Below are 27,666 nucleotides of genomic sequence, written 5' to 3'. Positions count from 1 at the left end.
AAGGTCCCTCCTACAACATTTGGGTTTAAATTTCTGCCTAGAGAAGACCCACAGATTCTGCTTCCTGTTCATCAAACGTGGCCGTCTTAAATAGCAGCACCGACTCAGACCTGAGAGCTAATCATGTCACCTAACCAGATTCATAGTTGGCTGAATGCTGTGGTCTTTGGGCTCCTGCTCCTCCTCCTCCATGTTCAGGGTGAGGCTCACTAAGCTGACAATGGGGAATGATTAGAGACTGAGCTGCCAGAGTCTGCATGTCAGAGGTTGAACTTCTGAGAGAAAAGGTGGAGGAAGGATGGGTGATGGAAATGATGTATAAAAGTGTGGGAGACTTGGGCCTCCCAATTCCCTGACAAAGGCTCACAGGTTTTGTGGGCCCACTAGCACACAGAGGGTCAGGGGTGTTTAAGATCACTCCATAGTGAGGAGAAAGTTCAGTGTAAGGAGCCCTGGAAAGAATTCAAGGAAAAGGGAGCAGAAGGCATTTTCCCCTCAGTGCATGGATATGGTGGCAGCTACCAGTGACCTTTGGATAAGAATGACAATCATCACAAATACATTTGCCCAAATGGCTGTGATCGTGTGACCCCTTTGGCCAGGAAAATGTTCTGACAACCTTCAAAGGGGTAATAGGTAAGGTTCCAGGTCCTGAGGGATGGGAAAACTCCCACACCCACACTCACTACACAGTTAACATCCTGTGTGCCCTGGTGGCACCGAGATAGGATCTCCCACAATCTGCTGGCAGCTGATTGCACAAAACTAACCCAGATGCCATCTCTCCTCCCAGGTCAGGACTCATCAGAGGCCAACCCCATCAGAAGCACACACACAGGCCAGGTCCGAGGCAGCCTCATCCAAGTCAATGATGCCAAAGTTGGTGTCTACAGCTTCCTGGGGATTCCCTTTGCCAATCCACCTGTAGGGCAACTGCGCTTTGCACCCCCGGAAGCTCCTGAGCCGTGGAGTGGTGTGAGAGATGGGACCTCACATCCAGCCATGTAAGTACTCGGCCCAGAGAATGTCAAACCCTGGGGTGAACACTTGCTCTGAGCCCTGAGCCATGCTGAAGTCTTTCCTCCATCTCAGCTCCACAGCAGTTTCCTCCCAATGTGGGGAGTCCACCATGCATTTTTCTGACATATGTACTAAGGTTGAGTAGAACAACCTTGCCAGTCTTCTGCATCAGAGCTTGGCACCCATATGAGTTAGATGCATGTATGATAGTGAGGAACAAAGATAAAATTGTTCACAGATTCAAATTAAGACCAGTGTTCTCTGCCACAATGGGAGGGATGGCTAGGTGTGGTTTATGTGACCTATTAAGCAGAGAGCACCCTGAATCCAGTATAATACACTTCAGGTCATGAGGTGTACAGCAGGATGGATACTTGCTAACCCTGTCCTCACCAGCCACTGTGACAACCTATAGGGCCAACCAACATTGACCAAGGAACAAGAATATGTAACTAATTCGCTCTGAAGACCACATGGGAACAAGATCTTCCTCGAGAGTCTGTACATGGGATGAAGGATTTCTCACTGCCCTTTAGTGCAGGATTGTCCCCTAATTCCTCTAGCACATGTGGAGTACAAAACTCCAATATTGCAATCTAAGTTTGTTTTCTGTTCCTGCAATAAATTACCAACAAAAGCAACTTAGGAAAGTTACTATTAATGGCTCCAGATTCCAATCCATCACATGCAGGAATTCACAGTGAAGACAAATTGAAGGGGCTGATCACATCCCATCCATAACCAGGAACAGAGAGTAGAAAATGCTTGCATGCATGTTAATGCTCGGATCATTTTTCCAGAGAATGTCACCACATAATAAGTCATTCCATAAAGACACCTGCAAGTCTCTATATCCCAGACTCAAAAAGAATAACATCTAGGCCTTACCCAACTGGAGTACTCCCTTGCAACCTCACTCCATCTCCTCTTTCAAGGAGCCTGTGACCATTACCTTGGTGGGAAGAAACTTTAGAGATTTAATATGTGTTAACAGGGCATCTTTGGGAATAGCAGCGGAGAAAAAAGATCCAGAGTCACATTTGCTTTTGACCACCATATATCTCTTGGAATATCTCTCTGCTATTTCCATCAGTTGTCTGCAAAGTCTTGAAGTGATGAAATCAGAGGGCCTGAAGGATATGAACCTGCCCCTGCCCACATTCTCTATGTCTGAGGACTGCCTGTATCTCAACATCTACACACCAGCTCATGCCCATGAGGGCTCTAACCTGCCTGTGAGTGTCTGGACATGATTAGCTTGGGAGAGGGCATGCTTTTCAAGATGATTAAAAGGGACAAAAGCAACCTGAGCTCCATTGCAGAGTGAACTCTTATGAAAAGCCCTGTCCTATTTGGGCCAAAGAAGACCTTCTCAGCCACACTAAGCAGCTGGAACCTAGATATGGGACACAGGGCACTAGAGCACTGAGCAATCAAAGGCCCTATCTCCTTCTCTCTTATAAAAGAGCCAGAGGACTACAACCTGAGCCCTGAAGAACCACTGACCTCTTCAAGGCTTAACATTGAGGTCACCCATTTCTACTTTTGGATTATCTGTTCTGCCAATGAGAGTTGATGATCCTTTCCAGGTTTAATCTGAAGAGGTATCCATGCAGACACCCCTCTTTTCTCCACTATTAGGAGTCTGAATAATCATTACATTAGCATATATAGAGAGCCATTAATTCAAAGTGAAATACATGGTGGGGATGGGGATTAGAAGCATCCTAATGGGGCTACTAGAGGACCCTGTCTGTGACTAAGGCCCTGAAGTCCTGAGGATTTGCATGTATTTGTGTAGCTGCACAGAGGCCCAGAAGTTGATATTCCAGTAAGTAATCCTGCAGAGCTTGGACTCCCCAGCAGCTTCCTGGCATCTCTTTTGACTTATTCAGGTGATGGTATGGATCCATGGTGGTGCTCTGGTTGTAGGAATGGCCTCCATCTATGATGGATCCACGCTGACAGCCATTGAGGATGTGGTGGTGGTCACTATCCAGTACCGTCTGGGTGTCCTGGGATTCTTCAGGTGAGACGAGGGCTGGTTGGGGCAATGTTAGCTGAGAAGAACTGGACAGCCCTTTGATCCATGTCCCTTCCACTTCTCAGCACTGGAGACCAGCATGCCAGAGGCAACTGGGGCTACCTGGACCAAGTGGCCGCCCTACGCTGGTCCAGCAGAACATTGCCCACTTTGGAGGCAACCCTGACCTTGTCACCATCTTTGGCGAGTCAGCAGGTGGTGCAAGTGTGTCTTCACTTGTTGTGTCCCCCATGTCCCAAGGACTCTTCCACAGAGCCATCATGCAGAGTGGAGTAGCCCTGCTTCCTGACCTCATCTCTGACACCCACGAGAGGGTCTACACTGTAAATGCCCTCAACCATCGTAGCCTGATTCTGCCCCCTCCGCCTTCATCTGCTGGAACTTTATTATCCTGTTCATCGGGGGAAAATAAGGACCTGGGAAATAGTTTTCTTTTAGTAATTTCTCAAAAACTCAGGGGTTAGCATCTACTTACCTCTACTTCATACAGGGTGCGTGTGTTATCTGAACAGCAAACTGCTCCTAGCAGCTTCCTTCATGGGCAAAATAAACACGCACTTGGGAGATGGTTTAGTGGGCTTTTTTTTTAAGTGCTTGGAGAGCAAGCCCAAGTATCTAAGTTTAAATTTCCATAACTCACAAAAGGCTGGACCTGGTAACATGTGTCTGTAATTCCAGTATTCCTGTGGTTGGGTGGGAACCAGAGACAAGGGAATCCGTGGATGTTCACATAGCCGCTCAGCTAGTGTAGGAGGGGAAGAAGAATGTATCCTGTCTGAAATAAGGGGTGTTGGTGCCTTTGAAGAAAGGGAACTTTGTCCTCTAACATTCACATACGAATGTTGGCACATTTATTCTTCTCTTCTACACAGAACACAGACAGATGGATGGAAAAATAAAACTACTCTAAACAAAAAGAACAAGTATGCAGGCTGGAAGGGGACTGCTTAGTACCTGTCACCTTTGAGCAACAGGACAAAGGGAATGAATGAATTTATACTTATTCCAATCAACTCACAGCACACAGTAAGCGTGAGAATTAGGTGCAATCACATCTAGTTGGAATTGAGAAAGCACTTTCCTTGTATATTTCACCTATAGACGGTGGCCAACCTGTCTGGATGTGAGACCATGGACTCAGAGGGTCTGGTGCGCTGTCTGAGAGGCAAGAGTGGGACTGAGCTAATGGAAGGTCACCAAGGCCAGCTGGACGGGGACTGATGGAGCATGTGATCAAACCAGACTCTCTGAACGTGGCTGACAATGAGGGCAGACTGAGAAGCCAATAATAATGGCACTGCATTTTGACACTACTGCATGTACTGGCTTTTTGGGAGCCTAGTTTGTTTGGATGCTCATCTTTTAGACCTGGATGGAGTGGGGAGGACCTTGGACTTCCCTCAGGGCAGGGCACCATGACTTCTCTTAGGACTGGAGAGGGAGGGAGAAGGGGGCTAGGGGAAGTGGGAGAGAAATGGGAGGAGGGAAGGAGGTAGAAATTTTTAATAAATAAATAAAAGAAAAACTAAAACCATTTCTCCTATTTTATTACAATGGAATAAACTCTGCACTCACAGCCAAAGAAATTATAGAGCATGTACAGTTTCATCGATATTAACCAATATGCTTTTGAATAATGAATATGTCATTGAAAAAATAAAAAAATGAAGGTTAAAATTCCACAAATGAAATAAAATGCAAAGGACAACATACAAATTCCCTGGGAGATATGCAGTCATGACGGGTGCGGTGGCATTTGCAGGCCAAAGTTCCTAGCTGTGGATTTTAAATGTCCATGCCCTTCTCCCTCCGTGGTTTCCCCATCTGTGGGATCCTCTGCACACACCTGCTTAGAGATTGGGACTCTCCAGTGCAGCCTTCTGCTTCCTGCTCCCCATCCTTCCCCTGGGCTGAGTCTGTGACAAGGAAGTCACCCTGATTTGGGGTTGGGGTTTGGGGTAAGGGTTACTGATACTCAGAATGACTTCAGAGTCCATGCTGTGCCTTCTGAGGGGGTGCAATATAAAGTCAAAACAGATAGGTGTCTTTGCCAGCCTGATAGCCTGATAAACACAGACTCTGTTCACCTCTGTCTGGTCAGCGCAGGTCTCTTGGGACATTCATTACCTTGCACTGCCCCATAGAGCTCCCACCTAATCTTTGTTGAGTTCAAATTCCTCCCTGGGTGAGGCGCACAACTGCTTCCTGTTGGGAAATACAGTGCATCTCATAGCAGCACAAACTCAGGCTCAGGACCTAGGTGAGCGGTTCTCAGCCTCTCAGCAGTGACCACTTTGTGTGTGTGGTGTCTAATGACCCTTTCAGATGGGTCATATATCCCATAATCCATGTATCAGATACTTACATTATTGTACATTATTGTAGTGAAATTACAGTTATGAAGTATCAACACAATAATTTTATGGTTGGGGGTCAACACAACATGAGGAACTGTCTTAAAAGATCGCAGCATTAGGAACAGTGAGAACCACAGAGAAACCTGACCATGCCACTGGATCAACTTCCTGGCTTCCTGAAGGCCATATCCTGTGGGTTTCTCTTCTCCTCCAGTGTGTTCAGGGTGAGACTCTGAAAGAGGAAGATGGGAACAGAGTCTGAACTGCCAACCTCTGCAGAGTCAGAGACTGAGAGGCAGGAGGAGGCAAGGGATCAGGGAGGGAGGAGCTTATGGAGAATGACAGACAGCAGTGAGGGACAATGCTTCTGCTAAAGCCCACGGGTGGCCCTAGATCACACACAGGGTCAGTGACACCCGAGGACATTAGCACTGAGAAATAAGAGTGTGAGGGTCTCTGATGAGTGTGGGGCCTGGAGGTCAGAGGAGCAGGCAGACGGTCAGGAGCAGAGGGACTGATGGGACATTTCCCTTCTCTGTGTCTGTGTCTAGACTGTAGCTGCTGAGGACCCTAGGATAACAATGAAGCTATTAACTATTATTCATGGCGTCATTGGCATCTTACAACCCACCACTTAGGTCAGAGAATTACCCAGGTGCCCCAGAAAGATTATGGAGTGTATCCTGGATCAAAACAGAACTAGAACCCTCGAGCCTCCCAGCACCCAGCTGAAATGAGAGGACAGGATCCTTCAACGTGTCTGACCTTGGGCAAAGGTACAAGATAGATTCTCAGACAAGGAGAATGTGGTGTAGGCCTGCCTCAAAGTCTTCAGGTCCTTACAGAAGCTGAGCCAAGAGAGTACCAGTCAGAGAGTGTGTGTTCAAACCTTGATGCCTCTTATCGCTAGACATTCTCCTGTGTTGAACTCTGAGAAATTCATGCCACTCCTACCAGTCAAGGCCACTCTAAGGATGCCAGCCTTCCCTCAGCCTGAGACCCTTGTCTGTGGTTTCCTGGGTTCTAATTGATGCTCACTGAGCATTATAGACAAGAAGGTCTAACTTGCTTCTATGTCCCTGCTCTTCTGAACAGCCTTGGTTTAGGTACCTGGATTCTGAACCTCAGAGAACTTTATAAGAAGGCACAGAGTTGTAGCACATTCTCCTCTATGGCACCCAGAGCTGCCTCATTCACAGGGACATCAAGGTGGCAGTGTCTTCTACATAATCCCCAGGATTACTTAAAATGTGAGCAGGATGTGGTGGCACATGCCTGAGGATCCAGCACTCTTGTTGAGGCCAAGGAAATTGGAGGCTCTTTAAATGAAATCCAGAAATCTGGCAAGAATGTGTTCATACATCAAAACACTGAGGAACTATACACAATGAAGAGCTACAAAGACACGTAGCCTCAGGAGGCCCCACCCCTTCCTCAGCATCCGTACATAGTGATGGACACTGGGGAGGGAAGAAACATTTTTTTCAGTGAAATTGCTACTAGAAAACCACCCATGCTCCTGTAAATAAACTCTCACACACCTGCTTACTCTAATTGAATTTTCTAGATGATCAATAATGATTTAAAAAAACAGTAAAGTAGAAGATGGACTAGTTTTCACCAGAAATGAGAATCAGACAAGGAAGAGTAATATGGGACTGGAAAGGAACAAATACCTCATTCACATGTATGAAAATGTCATAATAAAACCCATTATTATATATCATCAGTATATACTAAGAGAAAACCTAGAGAAAAAGAACTCCAACACAGTAGTAATGTTGCCTGTGAAGACTGTCTACATCAAGACAACACTCCTTTTGCAGAGCGATGTTTCAGAATAGAGTATTATAAGAGCTTTCACTCTGCTGCAGGCCTAAGCACGCTCAGCTTTACTCCTCTGCCAGGTGTGATGCTCCAAGGCTCTGGGAACCTCACAAGGAAGACAGTGAACCTTGTTTACAGTTCCACATCCTGGTTGACTTCTATCCAGTGCACATCAGCAACCACACCTGACCCTATTCAACAGAAAAGAAGAGGATTCTTAGCATGTTACTCCAGAAGCCTCCAAAATCCAATGTTTGGCTACTGTAAAAGGGAAGTACACTTGAGAAGACAACACCCATGCTTGAGGGTGTCTTGTCCTCTCCTTGGGGGACTCTCTTTAACCCTGTGCTCAAACATGCAAACATCTGTCCTTTCACATGACAACTCTGAAAGAAGTGGACTGCTAAGGAGAGGAGACTCTGGGATCTGTTGAGCTGTGTGAAAACCACAATAGATCTCTATGGATGCAGCTCTCCTGAGTCAGACTTGGTCAGACTCAAACTGTGGTGGCCTTTGCATTATCCATGCTCCTGTATGCAAACTCTCACCCAGACACCACACCCTGTTAAACTCATTGGATTTACCAAGAAATACAAAGAAAACTAGCTGCTTCATAGACATAAACAAAAGCAAAAAGAGGATAAATGTGTGTACGAGTATTTGATTTCATGTTTTGGTCACAATCTGACCCCTTCCTGGACTGGGCTCGTCCTCCCTCAAAGAGAAGGAAATTGTTCCACTAAATGTCATTTCTGGGACAGCTGCTCGTGGAGGATGAAGCATCAATTGTGTCAAACTTCAGGTAGGACCACTTCACCATGCTTTGTCTGTTGTAACAACGTTAGGCATCAGTAGTAGATTCAGTGAGCATCGTGGTTAGAGAAGCCATGCAGCTAGGTATTCTATGTAGGCAGCAATCACTGAGGACAGGGGATGAGCTTTTGGCCTTGGGAAGATGTAGGCAAAACCCACTGATGTCTGTATATGAAACTGCTCTGCCCTCATCCACATCAGTTGACACAAAATATCGTAATCCTTGTGGATCAGAGAGAAGGCATCTTAGAAACACGAAGCTGATTTGAAGCTTATGTCTGCCAAACTCTACAGTAGAAAAACATGGTGCTCTGTGAGGTGAGTCGTCAGAAAGATGGGAGCTTGTGGCCATGACCAACCCAGAGGAGCAAAAGGGGCTTCACTGGACACCTCCCTGTGCCTTTGTGCATGGAAAGAATCGAGGTAAGGGAGTAAGCATGATTTAAGTTCATTGTGTTTGTGTATGGAATTATCAAAATTAAAATATACATCCTCAATATATAGTTTAGAGATAGAGCACTTGTCTCACATGTATAAGATCCTGGATTCAATATCATGTCTCTACTTCACATATTTGCAGAAATTGACTCACCAGAGGTGATGGGATGTCAAATTCTCGTGTCAGTCTGCTAAAAGCTCTATATAAGTAGCTTATAAAACATGTGGCTTTGCAAAGCCCTGGTGTCTTAGAAAGTTTGTGTCCATAACAAAAATCATCCTATGCAGGAAGTCAGGTCTATGGCAGACACAAGTGGCGTGGGTAAGTCCAAGGCAGGTGGATTTAATGAGTTCAATATTTTCAGGTCAGCTGGTAATATATACACACACTTCATCTCAATTGCATATATGCATAGACTGATACATGTAATATGCATATATGAGTTTATATATATCATAACTTATATGACTCATAACAAATAGAAATTTGCATATAATTTTGGAGACTGTGAATTCCAAAGTCAAGGTACCATCGCGTGTGCTATGTATTGAGGACTAGCTTTCTCATTCAAAGGTTGTTTTGTTTGGTTACACTGGGCTGATGGGATTAACAATGATGTCCATGATCTGAGTGTCCTAGTGGCCCAACTCTCAGTATCCTCACTGTAGAGTGCAAACTTGAGTTGACCTGACAATAGATGTCACAGCAGCAAAGGACAAGGTCAGTTAGAAAGACAGGGAAAGGCTTGAAGGGATACCTGGTAATTCCAGTAGACTTTATTAACAGTAGTAGTTTTGCTGAATCCCAGCACAGGTATCTTTATCTTTTGCAGAAAAGGTCAACCTGTCTTTCAATATGACTACACCATTTTACATCTTCTTTAGCCATGCGTGCACGAACATACCAGTGGCTCCATGATTTGCCAACACTGGTATGCATGTTATATGCAGTAGTATCTTCATGAAGAGGATTCTGTAGATTTTAGTCCCTCTCCCTCTTCTTGTCTGTAAATGAAGGTTCCAGATCCAACCCTTCCAGCATACACACAGAATTTGAGAGTCTTCCTTGTTCTACGTGTTTACAATGGTCTCCACCATCATCCATGAAGAGCCTCTGAATGATGATACACTGGGACATGGAAATCTTCCCCACATGATGCTACAAAACAGACCAGGGTTATGCGGACCCACCAGGCTATCCCAGGAACATAAAGAAGAAGCTTCCCGAGCCGGGCTGTGGTGACGCACGCCTTTAATCCCAGCACTCAGGAGGCAGAGGCAGGCAGATCTCTGTGAGTTCGAGACCAGCCTGGTCTACAAGAGCTAGTTCCAGAACAGGCTCTAAAGCTGCAGAGAAACCCTGTCTCGAAAAACCAAAAAAAAAAAAAAAAAAAAAAAAAAAAAAAAAAAGAAGAAGCTTCCCTGTCTTTGAGCTTGGAAGAAATGGAGGAGAGTGGGTGGACCTTTCAGCTCCCACAGCCCAGATGTTCTCTAGAAAGGTAGTTGAGGAGAGAGAGAACATCTGCCTAGACAGGGCCTGAAAGCACAGAGCGTGTGGAGGGGAGGCATTAAATCTATAGCATTTATGGATGGGATGATTTGTATGTTCCACATTGCAAACACCAGGGGGCAGAAGAGAGACAAGACTGTCTCAGCCTTGGCTCAGTAGCTGGGCAGAGAGGATCCCTTCCTTTGAGCGCAAGAAGACCTCTGCCTGAAGCTCTCACTGGGGACTTGTGTTTGTGAGCTCCTGCTGCACACATGCACCTGTGAGGTCTCCATTTCTGTTGGCAGACACAGGACACCTCACCAAATGGACTTTAGACTTTCAGTAGCTGTGTCATTTTTTAAAATCTCTGAAGTCAAATGATTTCTTTCTTTTTTCCATTGAAATCCATATTTATTTTGTTGTTAATATTAGGTCAGCAAACGAAATTTCAAATTACCCATTTTTTGAAATATCTTTAAACCATGTATATTTTATTTTTTGTTATTAGATCTACGTTATTTTTTATATTTTCTTTTTTTATTATTTTTATTATTTTTTATTAAAAATTTCCATCTACTCCCCTCCTCCCACACCCCCACTCCCTTCAAATGATTTCTAAGCAATTACATTTGCCCTATTAGCAGCATAGATGTGTATACTTTGCATAAAAATGAGTTGTGCAGTTACGCTCAGGGAACTACAAGTCTCATTTCACTGGAGGAACATTCCCTAGCTCCTCTCTGTCAATCATTTCCTGGTCTCTGCAGCCCCTTTCTGATGGTACAGTTCAGAACCTGGATATAATTTAGAAACATCAGAGTCCTGGGTTATCCTATCTCAGGAAAAGATTGCTATGTGAAACGTTCTGTTACTAAGTTAAACGTCTTTTAGATTCAAGTGTGTTACTGCCAAGTACTGGACTGAGCTCAGAAGTCTTGTTGACCCGGGCGGTGGTGGCGCACGCCTTAATCCCAGCACTCGGGAGGCAGAGGCAGGCGGATCTCTGAGTTCGAGGCCAGCCTGGTTTACAAGAGCTAGTTCCAGGACAGGCTCTAGAAACTACACGGAAACCCTGTCTTGAAAAACAAACAAATAAAATAAAAAAAACCCAAAAAACAAAAAAAGAAGTCTTGTTGAAGAAAAGGAGGAGGGATTTAGGAACCTAGGGGCATGAAGGGGGAACCCCAGAGACAGCTAAGCTGAGCTCAAGGGAGCTCAAGGATTCTAGATCAACATTTAGGGAACCTCCAGGCACTGACCATGCTGTCTGCATATGTGTGACAGTTGTGTAGCTTGGTCCCTTTGTAAGGCTCCTTGCAATGAGATCTGGACCTGTCCCTGATGTTTAACTGACTTTTGGGAACCTTTCTCCCATGCTGGATTATCTTGCCAAGGCTTGACACAACGGGAGAAGCTTCGTCTTGCCACAACTTGATGTGCCATGCTTTGTGCAAGCCCTTGGGAGACCTGCCCTTTTCTAAGTGGAGATGGAGGAGGAGTGGAAGGGAAGGGGAGTGGAACAGAAGTGGGGTGGGGGTGTGGGCAGGAGGAAAGGAGGGAGAGGAAACTGTGGTTGGAATGTAAAATAATTTAAAAAGAATCTTATTTAAATAAAATAAAATATAGAAAGAGAAAGAAGAAAAATTGAAAAGGAAAAAAAGATTCAAGTGTGCTACATTTAGTTAACAGTGTCTCTCCATATGTGCAAACATCTCATTTTGCCCAATCCCTAGTTGATCAACTCCTGAGTAACCTGATTTTGACAACTTTTAAACAAGCTCTTCTGAACTTTGGAAGTATGAGTTTTTGTGATTGGTGTTTTCAATTCCTTGATCTAAAGACCTGGCAATAGAATCATTCAATCACAGGATAAATATGTTTGACTATCTGACTGTCGTCTATAATGACTACATCATATGTGTCTCCTCCAGCGGTCTAGGAGAGTGCCAGTGGCTCCATGTCTTTGCCAACACTGGCTTTATGGGTCTTAAACCTGGTCATAGCGAACAGGGATACAGTAGCATCTCATTGAAGGAATTTTATGGACTAGAGCCTCTACTTTCTTCTCTCCCTCTCTCTCTCTCTCCCTCTCTCTCTCTCTCCCCCCCCCTCTCTCTCTCTCTCTCTCTCTATCTATCTATCTATCTATCTATCTATCTAATTTCCTTTTCTTTTTTTCTCATGGTTTATTTTTTTTTATATTTAAAAAATTTCCATCTCCTTCCCTCCTCCTCCCCCCTCCCTCCCCTCCTCCTCTCCCTTCCCTCCTCTCCTTCTCCCCCTTCCCTCCCCTCCCCTCCACCCATACCTCCCCTCCCTCCCTCTCAAGGCCAAGGAGCCATCAGGGTTCCCCACTCTATGCTAAGACCAAGGTCCTCCCAACTCCCCCCAGGTCCAGGAAGGTGATCGACCAAGCTGAGAAGGCTCCCACAGAGCCCGTCCATGCAGAAGAATCAGAGCCCAGAGCCATTGTCCTTTGCTTCTCAGTCAGCCCCCGCTGTTGGCCACATTCAGAGAGACGGGTTTGGTCGCATGATCCATCAGTCCCATTCCAACTGGAGTTGGTGATCTCCCATTAGTTCTGTCCCACCGTCTCCATGAGTGAACGCACCCCTCTCGTTCCTGACTTTCTCCCTCATGTTCTCGCTCCTTCTGCTCCTCATCAGGACCTTGGGAGCTCAGTCCAGTGCTCCAATGTGGGGCTCAGTCACCTTCCCCATCTGTCGCCAGATGGAGGTTCCCTCACGGTCCTGACTTTCTTTCTCATGTTCTCTCTCCTTCTGCTCCTCATCAGGACCTTGGGAGCTCAGTCCGGTGCTCCAATGTGGGGCTCTGTCATTTTCTTCATCTATCATCAGGTGGAGGTTCTATGGTGATATGCAAGAAATTCATCAGTATGGCTATAGGAACTGGCCTTTTCAGGCTCCCTCTCCTCAGCTGCCCAAGGAACTAACTGGGGGCATCTCCCTGGAAACCTGGGAACCCCTCTAGGGTCAAGTCTCTTGACAACCCTCAGGTAGCTCCTTAAATTAAGATATATGCTTCCCTGCTCCCATATCCACCCTTCCTATATCCCAAGCACCCCATTCCTCCGAGCTCCCCCCGTTCTCCCCTTCACACTTTTCTCTCCCCATCTTCCCTTGGCCCAGTCTTGCCCAACCCTCAAGTTCCCAATTTTGCCTGGCGATCGTGTCTACTTTCAATATCCAGGAGGATCACTATATCTTTTTTTGGGAGTTCACCTTCTTATTATCTTCTCAAGGATCCCAAATTTATAGGCTCGATGTTCTTTAATTATGGCTAGAAACTGATTATGAGTGAGTACATCCCATGTTCATCTTTTTGGGTCTGGGTTACCTCACTCAGAATAGTGTTTTCTATTTCCATCCATTTGCCTGCAAAATTCAAGATGTCATTGTTTCTTACCGCTGAGTAGTATTCTAGCATGTATATATTCCACAGTTTCTTCATCCATTCTTCCACTGAAGGGCATCTAGGTTGTTTCCAGGATCTGGCTATTACAAATAATGCTGCTATGAACATAGATGAGCATATGCTTTTGTTGTATGATTGGGCATCTCTTGGGTAGATTCCCAATAGTGGAATTGCTGGGTCCTGGGGTAGGTTGATCCCGAATTTCCTGAGAAACCGCCACACTGCTTTCCAAAGTGGTTGCACAAGTTTGCATTCCCACCAGCAATGGATGAGTGTACCCCTTACCCCACAACCTCTCCAGGAAAGGTTATTATTGGTGTTTTGGATTTTAGCCAATCTGACAGGTGTAAGATGATATCTCAAAGTTGTTTTGATTTGCATTTCCCTGATAGCTAGGGAGGTTGAGCATGACCTTAAGTGTCTTTTGGCCATTCGAACTTCTTCTGTTGAGAATTCTCTGTTCAGTTCAGCGCCCCATTTTTTAATTGGGTTAATTGGCATTTTACCGTCTAGTCTCTTGAGTTCCTTATATATTTTAGAGATCAGACCTTTGTCAGTTGCAGGGTTGGTGAAGATCTTTTCCCAGTCAGTAGGCTGCCTTTGTGTCTTAGTGACAATGTCCTTTGCTTTACAGAAGCTGCTCAACTTCAGGAGGTCCCATTTATTCAATGTTGCCCTTAAAGTCTGTGCAGCTGGGGTTATGCGTAGGAAACGGTTCCCTGTGCCCATTTGTTGTAGAGTACTTCCCACTTTCTCCTCTATCAAGCTCAATGTGTTCAAATTAATATTGAGGTCTTTAATCCATTTGGACTTGAGTTTTGTGCATGGTGATAGATATGGATCTACTTTCATTCTTCTACAGGTTGACATCCAGTTATGCCAGCACCATTTGTTGAAGATGCCCTCTTTCTTCCATTGTGTACTTTTGGCTCCTTTATCAAAAATCAGGTGTTCATAGGTTTGTGGTTTAAGATCCGGGTCTTCTATACGATTCCATTGGTCAACTTCTCTGTTTTTATGCCAATACCAAGCTGTTTTCAATACTGTAGCTTTGTAATAAGAGTTTGAAGTCAGGGATGGTAATGCCTCCAGAAGAACCTTTATTGTATAAGATTTTTTTGGCTATCCTGGGTTTCTTGTTTTTCCATATAAAGTTGATTATTTTCCTCTCAATCTCTGTGAAGAATTTTAATGGGACCTTGATTGGGATTGCATTGAATCTATAGATTGCTTTTGGTAGAATTGCCATTTTCACTATGTTGATCCTCCCAATCCACGAGCAGGGGAGATCCTTCCATTTTCTGGTATCCTCTTCAATTTCTTTCTTCAAAGACTTAAAGTTCTTGTCAAATAAATCCTTCACTTCCTTGGTTAGAGATACTCCCAGATATCTTATGCTATTTGTGGCTATTGTGAAAGGTGATACTTCTCTGATTTCCCTCTCTGCTTCCTTATCCTTTGTGTATAAAAGGGCGACTGAGTTTTTGGAGTTGATCTTGTAACCTGCCACGTTACTGAAGGAGTTTATCAGCTGTAGGAGTTCTTTGGTGGAGTTTTTGGGGTCGCTTATGTATACTATCATATCATCTGCAAATAATGAAAGTTTAACTTCTTCCTTTCCAAATTGAATCCCCTTGATTCCCTTATGTTGTCTTATTGCTATTGCTAGAACTTCAAGCACTATATTGAAGAGATAAGGAGAGAATGGACAGCCTTGTTGTGTTCCTGAATTTAGTGGGATAGCCTTGAGTTTCTCTCCGTTTAATTTGATGTTAGCTGTCGGCTTGCTGTAAATAGCTTTTATTATATTTAGGAATGACCCTTGTATCCCTAATCTCTCCAAAACTTTTATCATAAAAGGGTGCTGAATTTTGTCAAATGCTTTTTCAGCATCTAATGAGATGACCATATGGTTTTTTTTTCCTTCAGTTTATTTATATGATGGATTACATTGATAGATTTTCGTATGTTGAACCAGCCCTGCATCTCTGGGATGAAGCCTACTTGATCGTAATGGATAATTTTTCTTTTTTTCTTTTTTTTTAATTAATTTATTTATTTATTTTTATTTATTTATTATGTATACAATATTCTCTCTGCATGCATGCCTGAAGGCCAGAAGAGGGCACCAGACCTCATTACAGATGGTTGTGAGCCACCATGTGGTTGCTGGGAATTGAACTCAGGACCTTTGGAAGAGCAGGCAGCACTCTTAACCTCTGAGCCATCTCTCCAGCCCCTGGATAATTTTTCTAATGTGTTCTTGGATTCGGTTTGCCAGTATTTTATTGAGAATTTTTGCGTCAATGTTCATGAGTGAGATTGGCCTGTAATTCTCTTTCCTGGTTGAGTCTTTGTGTGGTTTAGGTATCAGGGTAACTGTAGCTTCATAGAAGGAATTTGGCAGTGACTCTTGTGTTTCTATATTATGAAATACCTTAAGGAGTATAGGTATTAGGTCTTCTTGGAAGTTCTGGTAGAATTCCGCATTGAAACCATCTGGTCCTGGGCTCTTTTTGGTCGGGAGGTTTCTGATAACAGTTTCTAATTCTTCGCGACTAACAGGACGATTTAGAGCATTCACCTGGTCCTGGTTTAACTTTGGTATATGGTATTTATCTAAAAAAACTGTCCATTTCTTTTACATTTTCCAATTTGGTGGCATACAGGCTTTTGTAGTAAGATCTAATGATTCTCTGAATTTCCTCTGTGTCTGTGGTTATGTCCCCCTTTTCATTTCTGATCTTATTAATTTGCGTGTTCTCCCTCTGCCGTTTGATTAGTTTGGCTAAGGGTTTGTCAATCTTGTTGATTTTCTCCAAGAACCAGCTTCTTGTTTCATTGATTCTTTGGATTGTTTTCTGTGTTTCTATTTTGTTGATTTCTGCCCTCAATTTGATTATTTCCAGTCTTCTACTTCTCCTAGGTGAGTCTGCTTCTTTTTTTTCCAGAGCTTTCAGGTGTGCTGTTAAGTCACCAATGAGCGCTTTCTCCGTTTTCTTTAAGTGGGCACTTAGTGCTATGAACTTTCCTCTTAGCACTGCTTTCATTGTGTCCCATAGGTTTGAGTATGTTGTGTCTTTGTTTTCATTAAATTCAAGAAAGACTTTAATTTCTTTCTTTATTTCTTCCTTGACCCAGGTGTGGGTCAGTAGTTGACTGTTCAGTTTCCATGAGTTTGTGGGCTTTCTGGGGGTAGCATTGTTGTTGAATTCTAATTTTAATCCATGGTGATCCGATAAGACACAGGTGGTTACTGATATTTTTTTGTAACTGTGGAAGTTTGCTTTGTTACCAAGTATATGGTCAGTTTTCGAAAAGGTTCCATGAGCCGCAGAGAAGGAGGTATATTCTCTCCTATTTGGGTGGAATGTTCTATAGATGTCTTTTAAGTCCATTTGATTCATTACCTCCATTAAGTCTTTCAATTCTCTGTTAGGTTTCTGTCTGATTGACCTGTCCATTGGTGAGAGAGGAGTGTTGAAGTCTCCAACTATTAGTGTGTGTGGTTTGATGGCTGCCTTGAGTTCTAGAAGTGTTTCTTTTACATAAGTGGGAGCTTTTATATTAGGGGCATAGATATTCAGGATTGAGACTTCATTCTGATGGATTTTTCCTGTTATGAGTATAAAGTGTCCCTTTCCATCTCTTCTGATTGATTTTAGTTTGAAGTCAACTTTGTTGGAAATTAGTATGGCCACACCCGCTTGTTTCTTAGGGCCATTTTCTTGATAAACCTTTTCCCAACCCTTTACTCTGAGTAGGTGTCTGTCTTTGTGGTTGAGGTGTGTTTCTTGTAAACAGCAAAATGTTGGATTCTGTTTTCGTATCCAGTCTCTTAGCCTGTGCCTTTTTATAGGTGAATTGAGTCCATTGATATTAAGTGATATTAATGACCAGTGGTTGTTAACTGCAGTCATTTTTAGTAGTAGAGTTTGTGTGTTTCCCTTCTTCTAGTTGTGCTGATGAAGGGTCGCTAGATGCCTGAGTTATTGTGGGCATTGTTGGACTCCTTGGTTTGTGATTTTCCTTCTATTACTTTCTGCAAGGCTGGATTTGTGGCTGCATATTGTTTAAATCTGTTTTTGTCCTGGAATATCTTGTTTTCTCCATCAATGGTGAATGCAAGCTTTGCTGGGTATAATAGTCTAGGCTTGCATCCATGTTCCCTTAGTGTCTGTAGCACATCTATCCAAGCTCTTCTGGCTTTCATGGTTTCCATTGAGAAATCAGGTGTAATTCTGATAGGTTTCCCTTTATATGTTACTTGACCTTTTTCCTTTGCAGCTCTTAATATCTGTTCTTTATTCTGTATGTTTTGTGTTTTGATTATTATATGGTGTGGGGATGCTTTCTTTTGATCCAGTCTATTTGGTGTTCTGTAGGCTTCTTGTACCTTCATAGGAACATCCTTCTTTAGGTTGGGGAAGTTTTCTTCTATAATTTTGTTGAATATGTTTTCTGGGCCTTTGAGTTGTAATTCTTCTCCTTCTTCTACCCCAATTATTCTTAGGTTTGGTCTTTTCATGGTGTCCCAGATTTCCTGAATGTTTTGTGTTAAGAATTTGTTAGATTTGTTTAGTTCTTTAATCTGTGAGTTTATTTCCTCTATAGTATCTTCAGAGTCCGAGATTCTTTCTTCCATCTCTTGTATTCGGTTGGAAATACTTGTCTCTGAAGTTTCTGTTCGTTTACTCAGAGTTTCCATTTCCAGTCGTCCCTCAGATTGTGTTTTCTTCAATACCTCCATTTCATTTATCAGGTCTTGTACTGTTTCCCTTACCTGTTTGATTGCTTTTTCTTGTTTTTCTTGTTTTTCTTGGGTATCTTTGAGAGATTTATTTATTTCGTCTACCTTTTTGTTTGTCATCTCCATTTCTTTATGGCAGTTTTTTACCTCCTGTTTAAGGTCCTCTATTATTTTCATAAAGTACTGTTTAAGGTCGCATTCTTCTATATCTTCTGGGGTAGGGTGTTCAATTCTTGTTGTTTCGGGATGTTTGGCTTGTGGTGATGTCATGTTGCCTTTCATGTTGTTGGAGGAGCTCCTGCCTTGGCACCTGCCCATCTCTTCCTTCAAAAGGAGCCCGGAGGCGTTTGGTGTCCTAGACCAATCTTTGCTGTGACTGAAACTGGTTGGATCTCCCCAGTGCCAGAGGAGGACCTATTCCTTGCGTCACAATCTGAAGAAGCCCGCACTCCCTTGCAGGAATCCTCAGACCTGCCTGGAGGCCAGAGTCTGACTCCTCTGGGTGGATGGCCTTAGAACAGGAGCAGGACACCTGAGAACACTAGGGAAAACTTGGGAGACACAGGGACGGGAGAAACAGACACAAGCCTGCAGAGGGAAGTGGGGGTAGGGGGTCTGTGCTCTCTTCCAGGGCAGGTTGCCCCAGGGTCCGCATTCACTCACCAGTTCAGATGGAATCTCTAATTTCCTTTTCTATCTCTCATGCACTTCCTACCCACTCCTCACTCTCTGCCTCCCCCACAGAACAGAGTGTGAGCATCTTCTTCATTTCACATCTTTACTGTGGCCATGGCCATCATCAACACGGAACCTCTGATGATGGTGCAGTGAGGAGCAGCACACAGGGATTTCCCCAGCTGAGCTACAAAAACGACTGGGATTTAAAAGCCCAGGGATACCCAGGCTCCTTTAGGAATATAGTTCCTTCATCTAGAGACTGGAGATACTGGGAACTTTTCAGCCCTTGTGGTCCTGCTCTTCCTTTGGTTGGGAACTTGGAGTGAAGAGAACACCTGCCAAGAAAGGCTAGGACCACAGTCAGGGCAGGAGTCCATTGGAGGGGTGACAGTGAATCAAATGAGCCCCTGTTGATTAGAGGAGGCAGGGGCTAAGCTGTGATGTGACAGGAAAGCAGCCAGAGACACCAAGGAAGAAGTTCCACAGTGCCATGCTGTGGGACTCTAGACTATTATTTAGATAATAATGAAGATAATTTGTAGCCAAAGTCAATTCTCAGGTGGCACTAAAGGTTGTCTGACACTGACCCCCTTGCCACTTCCTCTAGGAAGCCAGTCTGGAATTCTGATCCTGCATCCTTTGATATATCATCTTAGTGTTTTATGGGGACTATAAAATTTTTATTTACACACCTTTATCTCAGGTTCATCATAGTTCATGAGACCTCAGATTGACCCCAGTGTTGGAACCTGCAAGGTCCAAGCAAATGCTTGTCATATGGTTACATATGATATTGATCAGGAGGTGGTAAAAGAACTTTCCTACAATCCTGATGACCCTAGGCCCACTTTGGGCTTCATATGGTGGGATTAGAGAATGGTCTTACAGAAATTGTCCCTTCATCTCCATATGTGAGCCAGGGACTGGGAGAATCTACATACATGCACACACATATGTACATGACCACAAAATAAATAAATAAATAAATAAATAAATAAATAAATAAATGCAAACAATTAAAAATAGTTGTGAAATGGATAAGTGATTGCGAAATTGATCTTGGCAGGAGCTGCCCACTAGAGGAGACACAATTTGAGGATGGAGTGAATAGGGGCTGGGGACTTTAAAAGCACCAGAACTGTACTGTGATTGATCAAACAATTGTGACCTAACAGGGAGGTGTCCACGTAGATAATAAGAATATTGAAGAGACCAGGGACCCTGGATCCAGGCTCAGTAAACTGAGATTTCTAAGCACAGAAGAGCCTTGAGGATGAAGGTCACACTCAGATGTCCTGCATCTGCCTGTCTCTCCTGTGACATCCTGAGTGTGCCCCTACTCACAGAAGACCTTTGTCTCTCCTGTGACATCTTGAGTGTGTCCCTACTCACAGAAGCCCCCTGTCTCTCCTGTGACATCTTGAGTGTGTACCTACTCACAGAAGCCCCCTGTCTCTCCTGTGACATCCTGAGTGTTTCTCTACTCACAGAAGCCCTCTGTCTCTCCTGTTACATCTTGAGTGTGTACCTACTCACAGAAGCCCTCTGTCTTTCCTGTGACATCTTTCTGTCCATGTGTGAGGACAGGGCTCCTGGTGTCCCAGAAGATCTTCAGAATCCATGCTGTGCCATTCCAGGGCCAAGGAGGGAACAGAAAGAGCAGGGTGACTTTGCCCTGCCTCCTGGACATTGACTCCTGTCACTCTGACTAATCAGTTCTCCAACAATGAGAACTTTGCCCCACCACACCAAGGTCCCCGCCCATATCCTTTTGATTTAAATTCATAGCTAAGAAAGACCCACACATTCTGCTTCCTGTTTGTGAAACGTAGCCATCCTCCACAGCAGCAGCGACTCAGGCTTGAGAGCTGATCATGTCGTTGAATCAACTGCAAAGCTGGCTGAATGCTGTGATCTTTGGGCTCCTGCTTTTCCTCCTTCATGTACAGGGTGAGGCTCAATAAGTTGTTAATGGGAAATGATTAAAATCAGAGGTTGAACTTGTGGGAGGGAGGGAAGGCCAGGGAGCAGGGGTGCAGGGGTGGGTGATGGAAAGGACAGACTAAAGTGTGGGAATCATGCGTCTCCCAAGCCCCTAGCCAAAGCACACTGATTGAAGGTCAGAGATGTCTAAAATCTCTCCATAGTGAGGAGACAGTTCAGTGTAAGGAGCTCTGGAGAATGCTAGAAAATTCAAGGAAAAGCAAGATGAAAGAATTTCTCCCTCCTCAATGTATGGCTCTTACTGTAGCTACAGCTGGCCTTTGTATAAGAATGACAATAATTATATTTTCATGTGGCCAAATATCTCAGAGTGTGAACTCCGTGGCCAGAGAAATGCTCTGACTTCCTGCAAAGGGCAATAGGAAAGGTTCCTGGCTCTGAGGGATAGGGAAGTTCCCACACTCACACCCCACAGCTGAACTAGGAGGTCTGGGGTTCCCTTCTTTTTTGCCCTGGTAACAGTGAGATGTTAACTCCCACAATCTGCTTGCAGCTGATTGCACAAAGCTAATCCAGATGGCATTTCTCTAAACAGGTCAGGACTCCTCGGAGGCCAGCCCCATCAGAAACACACACACTGGCCAGGTCCGAGGCAGCCTTGTTCAAGTGAGTGATGCCAAAATTGGTGTCCACACCTTCCTGGGAATTCCTTTTGCCAAGCCACCTGTAGGACCACTGCGTTTTGCACCCCCTGAAGCCCCTGAACCATGGAGTGGTGTGAGAGATGGGACCTCACATCCAGCCATGTAAGTTCTGTACAGAGGATGTCTGGCCCTGGGGTGAACAGTTGCTCTGAGTTCAGAGCCATGCTGAAGTCTTTCCTTCATCTCAGCTCCACAGCAGTTTCCTCCCAGTGTGGGGAGTCCGCCATGAATTTTTCTAACACATGTGCTAAGGTTGAGTAGAACAACCTTGCCAGTCTCCTGCATCATCCTGGCACCCATACGAGTTAGATGTGTGTACGATAGAGAGGAACAAAGATAAAATTGTTCACAGATTCAATAAAGCCCAGTGTTCTCTGCCACAATGGGAGGAGTCTCGAGGCATGAGTTTTGTGACCTATTCAGCAGAGAGCATCCAAAATCCAGAAGAATACGTATATTTTAGGTCCTGAGGTGCAGCGTGAGGGATACTTGCTAATCTCGTCTATAGGGCCAAGCAACATTGACCAAGGAACTATATGTGACTAATTTGCACAGAAGACAGCATAGGAAAAAGAAATTCCCTGAGAGTCTGTACATGGAGTGAAGGATTTCTTACTGCCCTTTGGGCAGTATTGTTTACTGATTCCTCTGATTCCTGGAGAGTACCACACTCCAATATTGCAATCTGTTTGTTTTCTGTTGTTGTAGTAAATTACCAAGAAAGAAAGCAATTTAGGAAAGAAAGTTACTATTAAAGTAGACTATAATTTATCGTGTTTGGGAAGTTACACTGAAAGAAAACGACAGGAGCTGGTCACATCACATCCACAATCAGGAACAGAGAGGAGAAAACGCTTGCATGCCTTGCATTGCTAAGGTCTAGGTCACTTTTCCATTCTTATACACTTCAGTGAATGTCACCGCATACATCCAATCATTTCCATAGAGACACTGAGATATCTCTATATACCAGACTCAGAAAAAAATACAGACCCAACCAAACTGGAGGACTACACCTCAGCTATTGTGGAGCCTGTGGCCATCACCTTGGTGGAAAGGACTTCAGAGGGGGAATATGTGTTAACAGGACATCATGAGGAGTAGCAGCTGAAAGTGGCTGACAAATATCCAGGCTCACATTTGCTTTTGACCACCATGTATCTCTTGGAATATCTCTCTGCTATTTCCATCAGTTGTCTGCAAAACCTTGAAATGATGAATTCATTGGGCCTGAAAGATATGAATCTGCCCCTGCCTGCATTCTCTATGTCTGAGGACTGCCTGTATCTCAACATCTACACACCAGCTCATGCCCATGAGGGCTCTAACCTGCCTGTGAGTGTCAGGACATGGTCAGCTTGGGAGAGGGCATGCTTTTCAGATGATTAGAAGGGATAAAAGAAGCCTGAGCTCCACTGTAGTGGAGACTCTGATGAAAAGCCTCCTCCTACCGGATCAAAGAAGGCCTTCTCAGCCACACTAAGCAGCTGAACGTGGGTATGGCACACAGAACAGGAGCACTGAGTGGTTAAAGCTCCAGCTCTTTGATCAAAGCGGACTCATTCCACAACCTGAGTTCTGTAGGACCACTTAGGTGCTCAAGCCTCAATATTGAGCTTACCTATGTCTACTTTTGGATTATGTGTTGTGTCGGTGAGCGTTGATGATCCTTTCCTTTTTTAGTCTGGAGAGGTAACCGTGGAGGCACCCCTCCTTGATCAACTATGCAGAGTCTGAGTAATGACGACATTATTCTACACAATACCCATTAATTCAAACTGAGACACATGTTGTATGGGGGGGACTAGGAATATACTGATGGGGCTACTAGAGAACCTGTCTGTGACTAAGTTCCTGAAGTCCTGAGGATTTGCATGTATTTGTGTAGCTGCACAGAGGCCAGAATTTGATTCTCTAGTAAGTAGTCTTGCAGAGTTGGAATGGCTATGAGCTTCATGGCATCTCTCTTGACTTTTCCAGGTGATGGTGTGGATCCATGGTGGTGCTCTGGTTATAGGCATGGCTTCTATGACTGATGGATCCATGCTGGCAGCCATTGAGGATGTGGTGGTTGTTAATATCCAGTATCGTCTGGGTGTCCTGGGATTCTTCAGGTGAGGAAAGGACTGTAAAATGGCAACTGAGAAGAACCTAGAGAAGCCTTTGATTCATGTCTGTTCCACTTCTCAGCACTGGAGACCAGCACGCCAGAGGCAACTGGGGCTACCTGGACCAAGTGGCCGCCCTACGCTGGGTCCAGCAGAATATCATTCACTTTGGAGGCAACCCTGACCTTGTCACCATCTTTGGTGTGTCAGCAGGAGGCACAAGTGTGTCTTCACTTGTTGTGTCCCCTATGTCTCAAGGACTCTTCCACAGAGCCATCATGCAGAGTGGAGTGGCCCTGCTGCCTGACCTTATCTCTGACACCCATGAGAGGGTCTACACTGTGAGTGCCGTCAACCATCATAGTCTGAGTCTGCCCCCTCAGCCTTTGTCTTCTGGTGCTCTGGTCTTCGGTATCGTGGGGGAAACAATAACCATGGAAAATAGTTTTCTTCCAATAAGTTTTGGGAAACTCACGGGTTAGCTGCTACTTGCCTCTACTTCATACTGGGTGATTATGTTGTCTGACCAGCAAACTACTCCAAGTAGCTTCCATCACTGACGAAAATGAATATGCATGTGCTTATGTAGATAGCTTTGTGGGTTTTTTTATTTGTTTGGAGTACAAGCCTGAGGACCTAAGTTCAAATATCCAGAACCCTCAAAAGGTTGGGGATAGTAGGTTTTCCATAATTCCAAGGTTCCTATGCTCAGGTGGAGGACGCAGAGACAAGAGTATCTCTAGATACACAGGGTAGCTCAAACTAGGAGCGGAAAACAAGAGGACCCCCTGTCTCCAATAAGGGGCCTCTATGCAGAAAGAACTGGGCCTCTAATGTTCAAATACAAACACTGGCAGACTTAATCCTTCTCTCACATCCGGTATACAGAAGGATAGCTAGAGTTAGTAAAACTACCCTAAGGGAAAACATGAGGAGGTAGAGAGGATACTGCCTGATGCCCATCAACTTTGAAGAGTGGGACAAAGGGAATAATTTATATGTATATGTACACACAACACATACTAATGTATGGAATTTAGGGCAATAGCATTGAATTGAAATTGTAAAGTTCTCCCCCCTTGTTCTCCTTCACAGACAGTGGCCAACCTGTCTGGATGTGAGACCATAGACTCAAAGGCCCTGGTGCACTGTCTGAGAAGCAAGAGTGAAGCAGAGATTCTGGGCATTAACAGGGTAAGTAGAGTTGTGTGCCTTGGAACATCTAGTCGGACTTTGTATTCTTTAGTTCTGTGTACAATATGAATATCATGATAGGCTAATCTTAGTGTAGATTCTCTTCCAGAGTGAGCTGAGAACCCTGAGGCCAGTAAGAAATATGAAAGTGGTAGAGGTGACTCAGTGAGCATCAACATACATATTTCATTGACCTTCAGCATTGACTTTTAATGCCCCTCAGGTCTTCAAGATCATCCCTGCTGTGGTAGACGGGGTATTCCTACCCAGGCATCCCCGAGAGTTGTTGGTTTCTGTGGATTTTCGTCCTGTCCCCAGCATCATTGGTATCAACAATGATGAGTATGGTTGGATTATCCTCAATGTGAGTCTTAGTTCTAATCCTTTGGGAGATTGGAGCTTCTTATGTTAAACAGTGGGAACACAATACATCTTTAAAGGAAGCCCATCAGATCCCACACTTAACAGGGTCTTCTACAATACAGATCTTCGGCATTGCTCAGACAATAAAGGAAATAACAAGAGAGAATCTGCAGTCTGTTTTGAAGAATACAGTATCACAAATGGTGAGATACCACTGGTCCTATCCAAATGGAGATGTCCCTCATATCCCCTTCTCAGATAGCATCCCTATTAATGAAGGTCAGCATATGTGTGTGGTTCTGTGTGGGGTGACCTCAGTGCATGGACCTTTCTCCCCCATGTTCTATTCCTCCAGGCCCCATTCTCCCCGTACCAAAGGCTGCTGCCCAACTAACCAAGATCATGCCTAACCACATTAATCCTGATCTCTTGGTGTAGATGCTGCCGCCTGAGTGTAGTGACCTGCTAATGGAAGAGTACATGGGGGACACTGAGGACCCACAGACCCTCCAAAAACAGTACACAGAGATGATGGCAGACTTCATGTTTGTGATCCCTGCACTCCAAGTAGCACATTTTCAACGTGAGTACATCTGTAACAATCTTAGCGGAGCAGTTCAGAGATGTAGACCATGGGTGAGCACTGTGGAGCAGTGTGGGTATCTGGGTCTCCTCATGTCTAGTTTAGTAGAGTGACATCCAGATGCAGAGGAAAAAAATGAGTTTCTGGAAATCTAAAACCATCCAGCTGGGAAGGCCGTGAGCACTGTTCTGCCCTGAGCCTTTCCACAGCTAGAGCTCCAACCTGGAACTTTCTCTCCCACTTTAACATTTATGATTCCAGGTAACTTTATGTCAACGTACCTTGTCAGCAAATGTTTCCGCAAAAATCCAGTTGATGGGCTAAGTCACTGTTTGTCCTTACCTCCAGGTTCCCATGCTCCTGTCTACTTCTATGAATTCCAACATCAGCCCACCTTCCTCAAGAGTTTCAGGCCACCCTATGTGAAGGCTGACCATGGTGATGAAGTTACTTTTGTCTTTGGGTCCTTCTTCTTTGGCATGAAACGTGAGTCTTCCTTATTCTCCTTAAGCTGACTGAGGTCGCAGATGACATCCCAGGGACTCCTGAGCTGGCAGTCCATTTGAGGAAAACTAGATTCTGGGAGAGAATAAATTCAAATGTGTATCATATCATAGACTAAAAAATTATACCATGATTAGAATCTGAATCTGTCCCAGTCTAGCCCGTGAAGGAGATGACAGCACATTGGGGCAGGAATTCCATTAGAGGATTGCATGTATATTGAATATTGCATAGTGAAGAAGGGTGGTAATGAAGCTGATAGTTCAGGCTCTGACAGCAGATGGAATTCTGAGTGGGAATCACAAGTTGGCAGTTGTGTTTGGTGTCATGGACTTCAAGATTTATTTTTCTCATACCTCCAGTTGACCTCACTGAGGAGGAAGAGCTACTGAACAGGAGGATGATGAAGTACTGGACCAACTTTGCAAGACATGGGTAAGAACACGCCTCTCTCTCAACCTTCCCTGTATGTGTTATAGCGATATTTGTGTCCCTATATAGTAATCCCTTTTGGGTGATGGTCTCTTTAGCTTTCCTGAATCTTCCATCACATGATAGATTCCTCTCCTGGATAGCACATTTATATAGATACTTTGTAGGTGTCAGTTACTGGTCATCTACAGTGACCTGGCTCATGAGCCATAGTGCTCTGGTACTGGTCTTTATATCTTGCCTCTTAGATTTGATATAAAACAGGTCAAGTCGTCTTCCTTCACATGGAACAGAAACTAGTGGGTGACACTTGTGTCCCTTTATCAGGACACCTGTCCCATCAGCCCCATTAACCACTGGCCTAATTGTTTACTGCCTGACCCAAATCGGGGGGTCAGTCTTTGGATCAGGGTGACCTCACCCTTCCTTGCTGGCTGGCATATCCACAGGAACCCCAATAGCGAGGGTCTACCCCACTGGCCCATGATGGACAATGATGAGCCGTACCTGCAGCTGGACATCCGGCCTGCTGTGGGCCGAGCCCTGAAGGCCAGAAGGCTGCAGTTCTGGACCCAGACTCTGCCCCAGAAGATCCAGGAGCTAAAGAAATCTCAGCACATGCACAAAGAGCTATAGTGCCCTGTGTGAGAAATGGTGTGTAGCATTGGCTACTTCTGGGGTCACCTTGAGGCCCCCAAACTCATTGACTAACCTGGGTTGATTCTGACATTCACATAATCTCTGCACTTGTCATTAATCACGAATCCTCTGCATGTGACTCTATCCTGCTGGGTCATCTTTGGTTAGAGCCACTCAATGAATGCTCCCATAACAATGCGGAGTTGTTATCCTCCCAAGGCAGGCTCATCTCCTTCCACACTCCACTCGTACTGGGTCCCTTCCTCCCTTAATTTCTCATCCTCACTGTCATTTTCTCTCAGACAAAAACGTCTCTTTAAAATAAAGCAGAAGTTTGAAAACCA

General features: G+C 44.5%; 1 protein-coding gene across 4 annotated transcripts; it reads left to right on the top strand.

Moving 5' to 3' along the window:
* The first annotated feature begins 123 nt into the window (after nt 1–123).
* LOC119801822 (acylcarnitine hydrolase-like) lies at nt 124–27,666 on the top strand. Of its 4 annotated transcripts, none has more exons than XM_042054223.1 (12): nt 124–199; nt 21,391–21,601; nt 22,693–22,834; nt 23,480–23,613; nt 23,690–23,948; nt 24,703–24,801; nt 25,025–25,165; nt 25,287–25,367; nt 25,603–25,747; nt 26,096–26,233; nt 26,614–26,686; nt 27,133–27,666. In XM_042054223.1, the coding sequence occupies exons 1-12, from the start codon at nt 124–126 to the stop codon at nt 27,317–27,319; spliced, it is 1,686 nt and encodes a 561-aa protein (XP_041910157.1). In that variant the 3' UTR covers nt 27,320–27,666. The 4 variants fall into 4 exon arrangements, with proteins under 4 accessions (XP_041910157.1, XP_038168429.1, XP_038168430.1 ...); XM_038312501.1 differs by lacking the exon at nt 124–199 and adding an exon at nt 20,726–20,801; XM_038312502.1 differs by lacking the exon at nt 124–199 and adding an exon at nt 20,726–20,801 and having other exon boundaries at nt 23,690–23,952; nt 24,707–24,801.

This window comes from Arvicola amphibius, chromosome 15 (genome assembly GCF_903992535.2).
Source record: "Arvicola amphibius chromosome 15, mArvAmp1.2, whole genome shotgun sequence".
In the NCBI taxonomy this organism is placed as follows: Eukaryota; Metazoa; Chordata; class Mammalia; order Rodentia; family Cricetidae; genus Arvicola; species Arvicola amphibius.
The sequence above is the reverse complement of the archived record's forward strand: the minus strand, read 5'-3'. Positions and strand labels throughout refer to the sequence as shown.

Excerpts from the sequence above, each read along its gene's own strand:
- LOC119801822 (XM_042054223.1), top strand. The coding sequence starts at position 124 with ATGTCACCTAACCAGATTCATAGTTGGCTGAATGCTGTGGTCTTTGGG. Across the intron at positions 25,166-25,286 it reads ATGGTTGGATTATCCTCAAT|ATCTTCGGCATTGCTCAGAC; the intron begins GTGAGTCTTAGT and ends TCTACAATACAG. Across the intron at positions 26,687-27,132 it reads ACCAACTTTGCAAGACATGG|GAACCCCAATAGCGAGGGTC; the intron begins GTAAGAACACGC and ends GCATATCCACAG.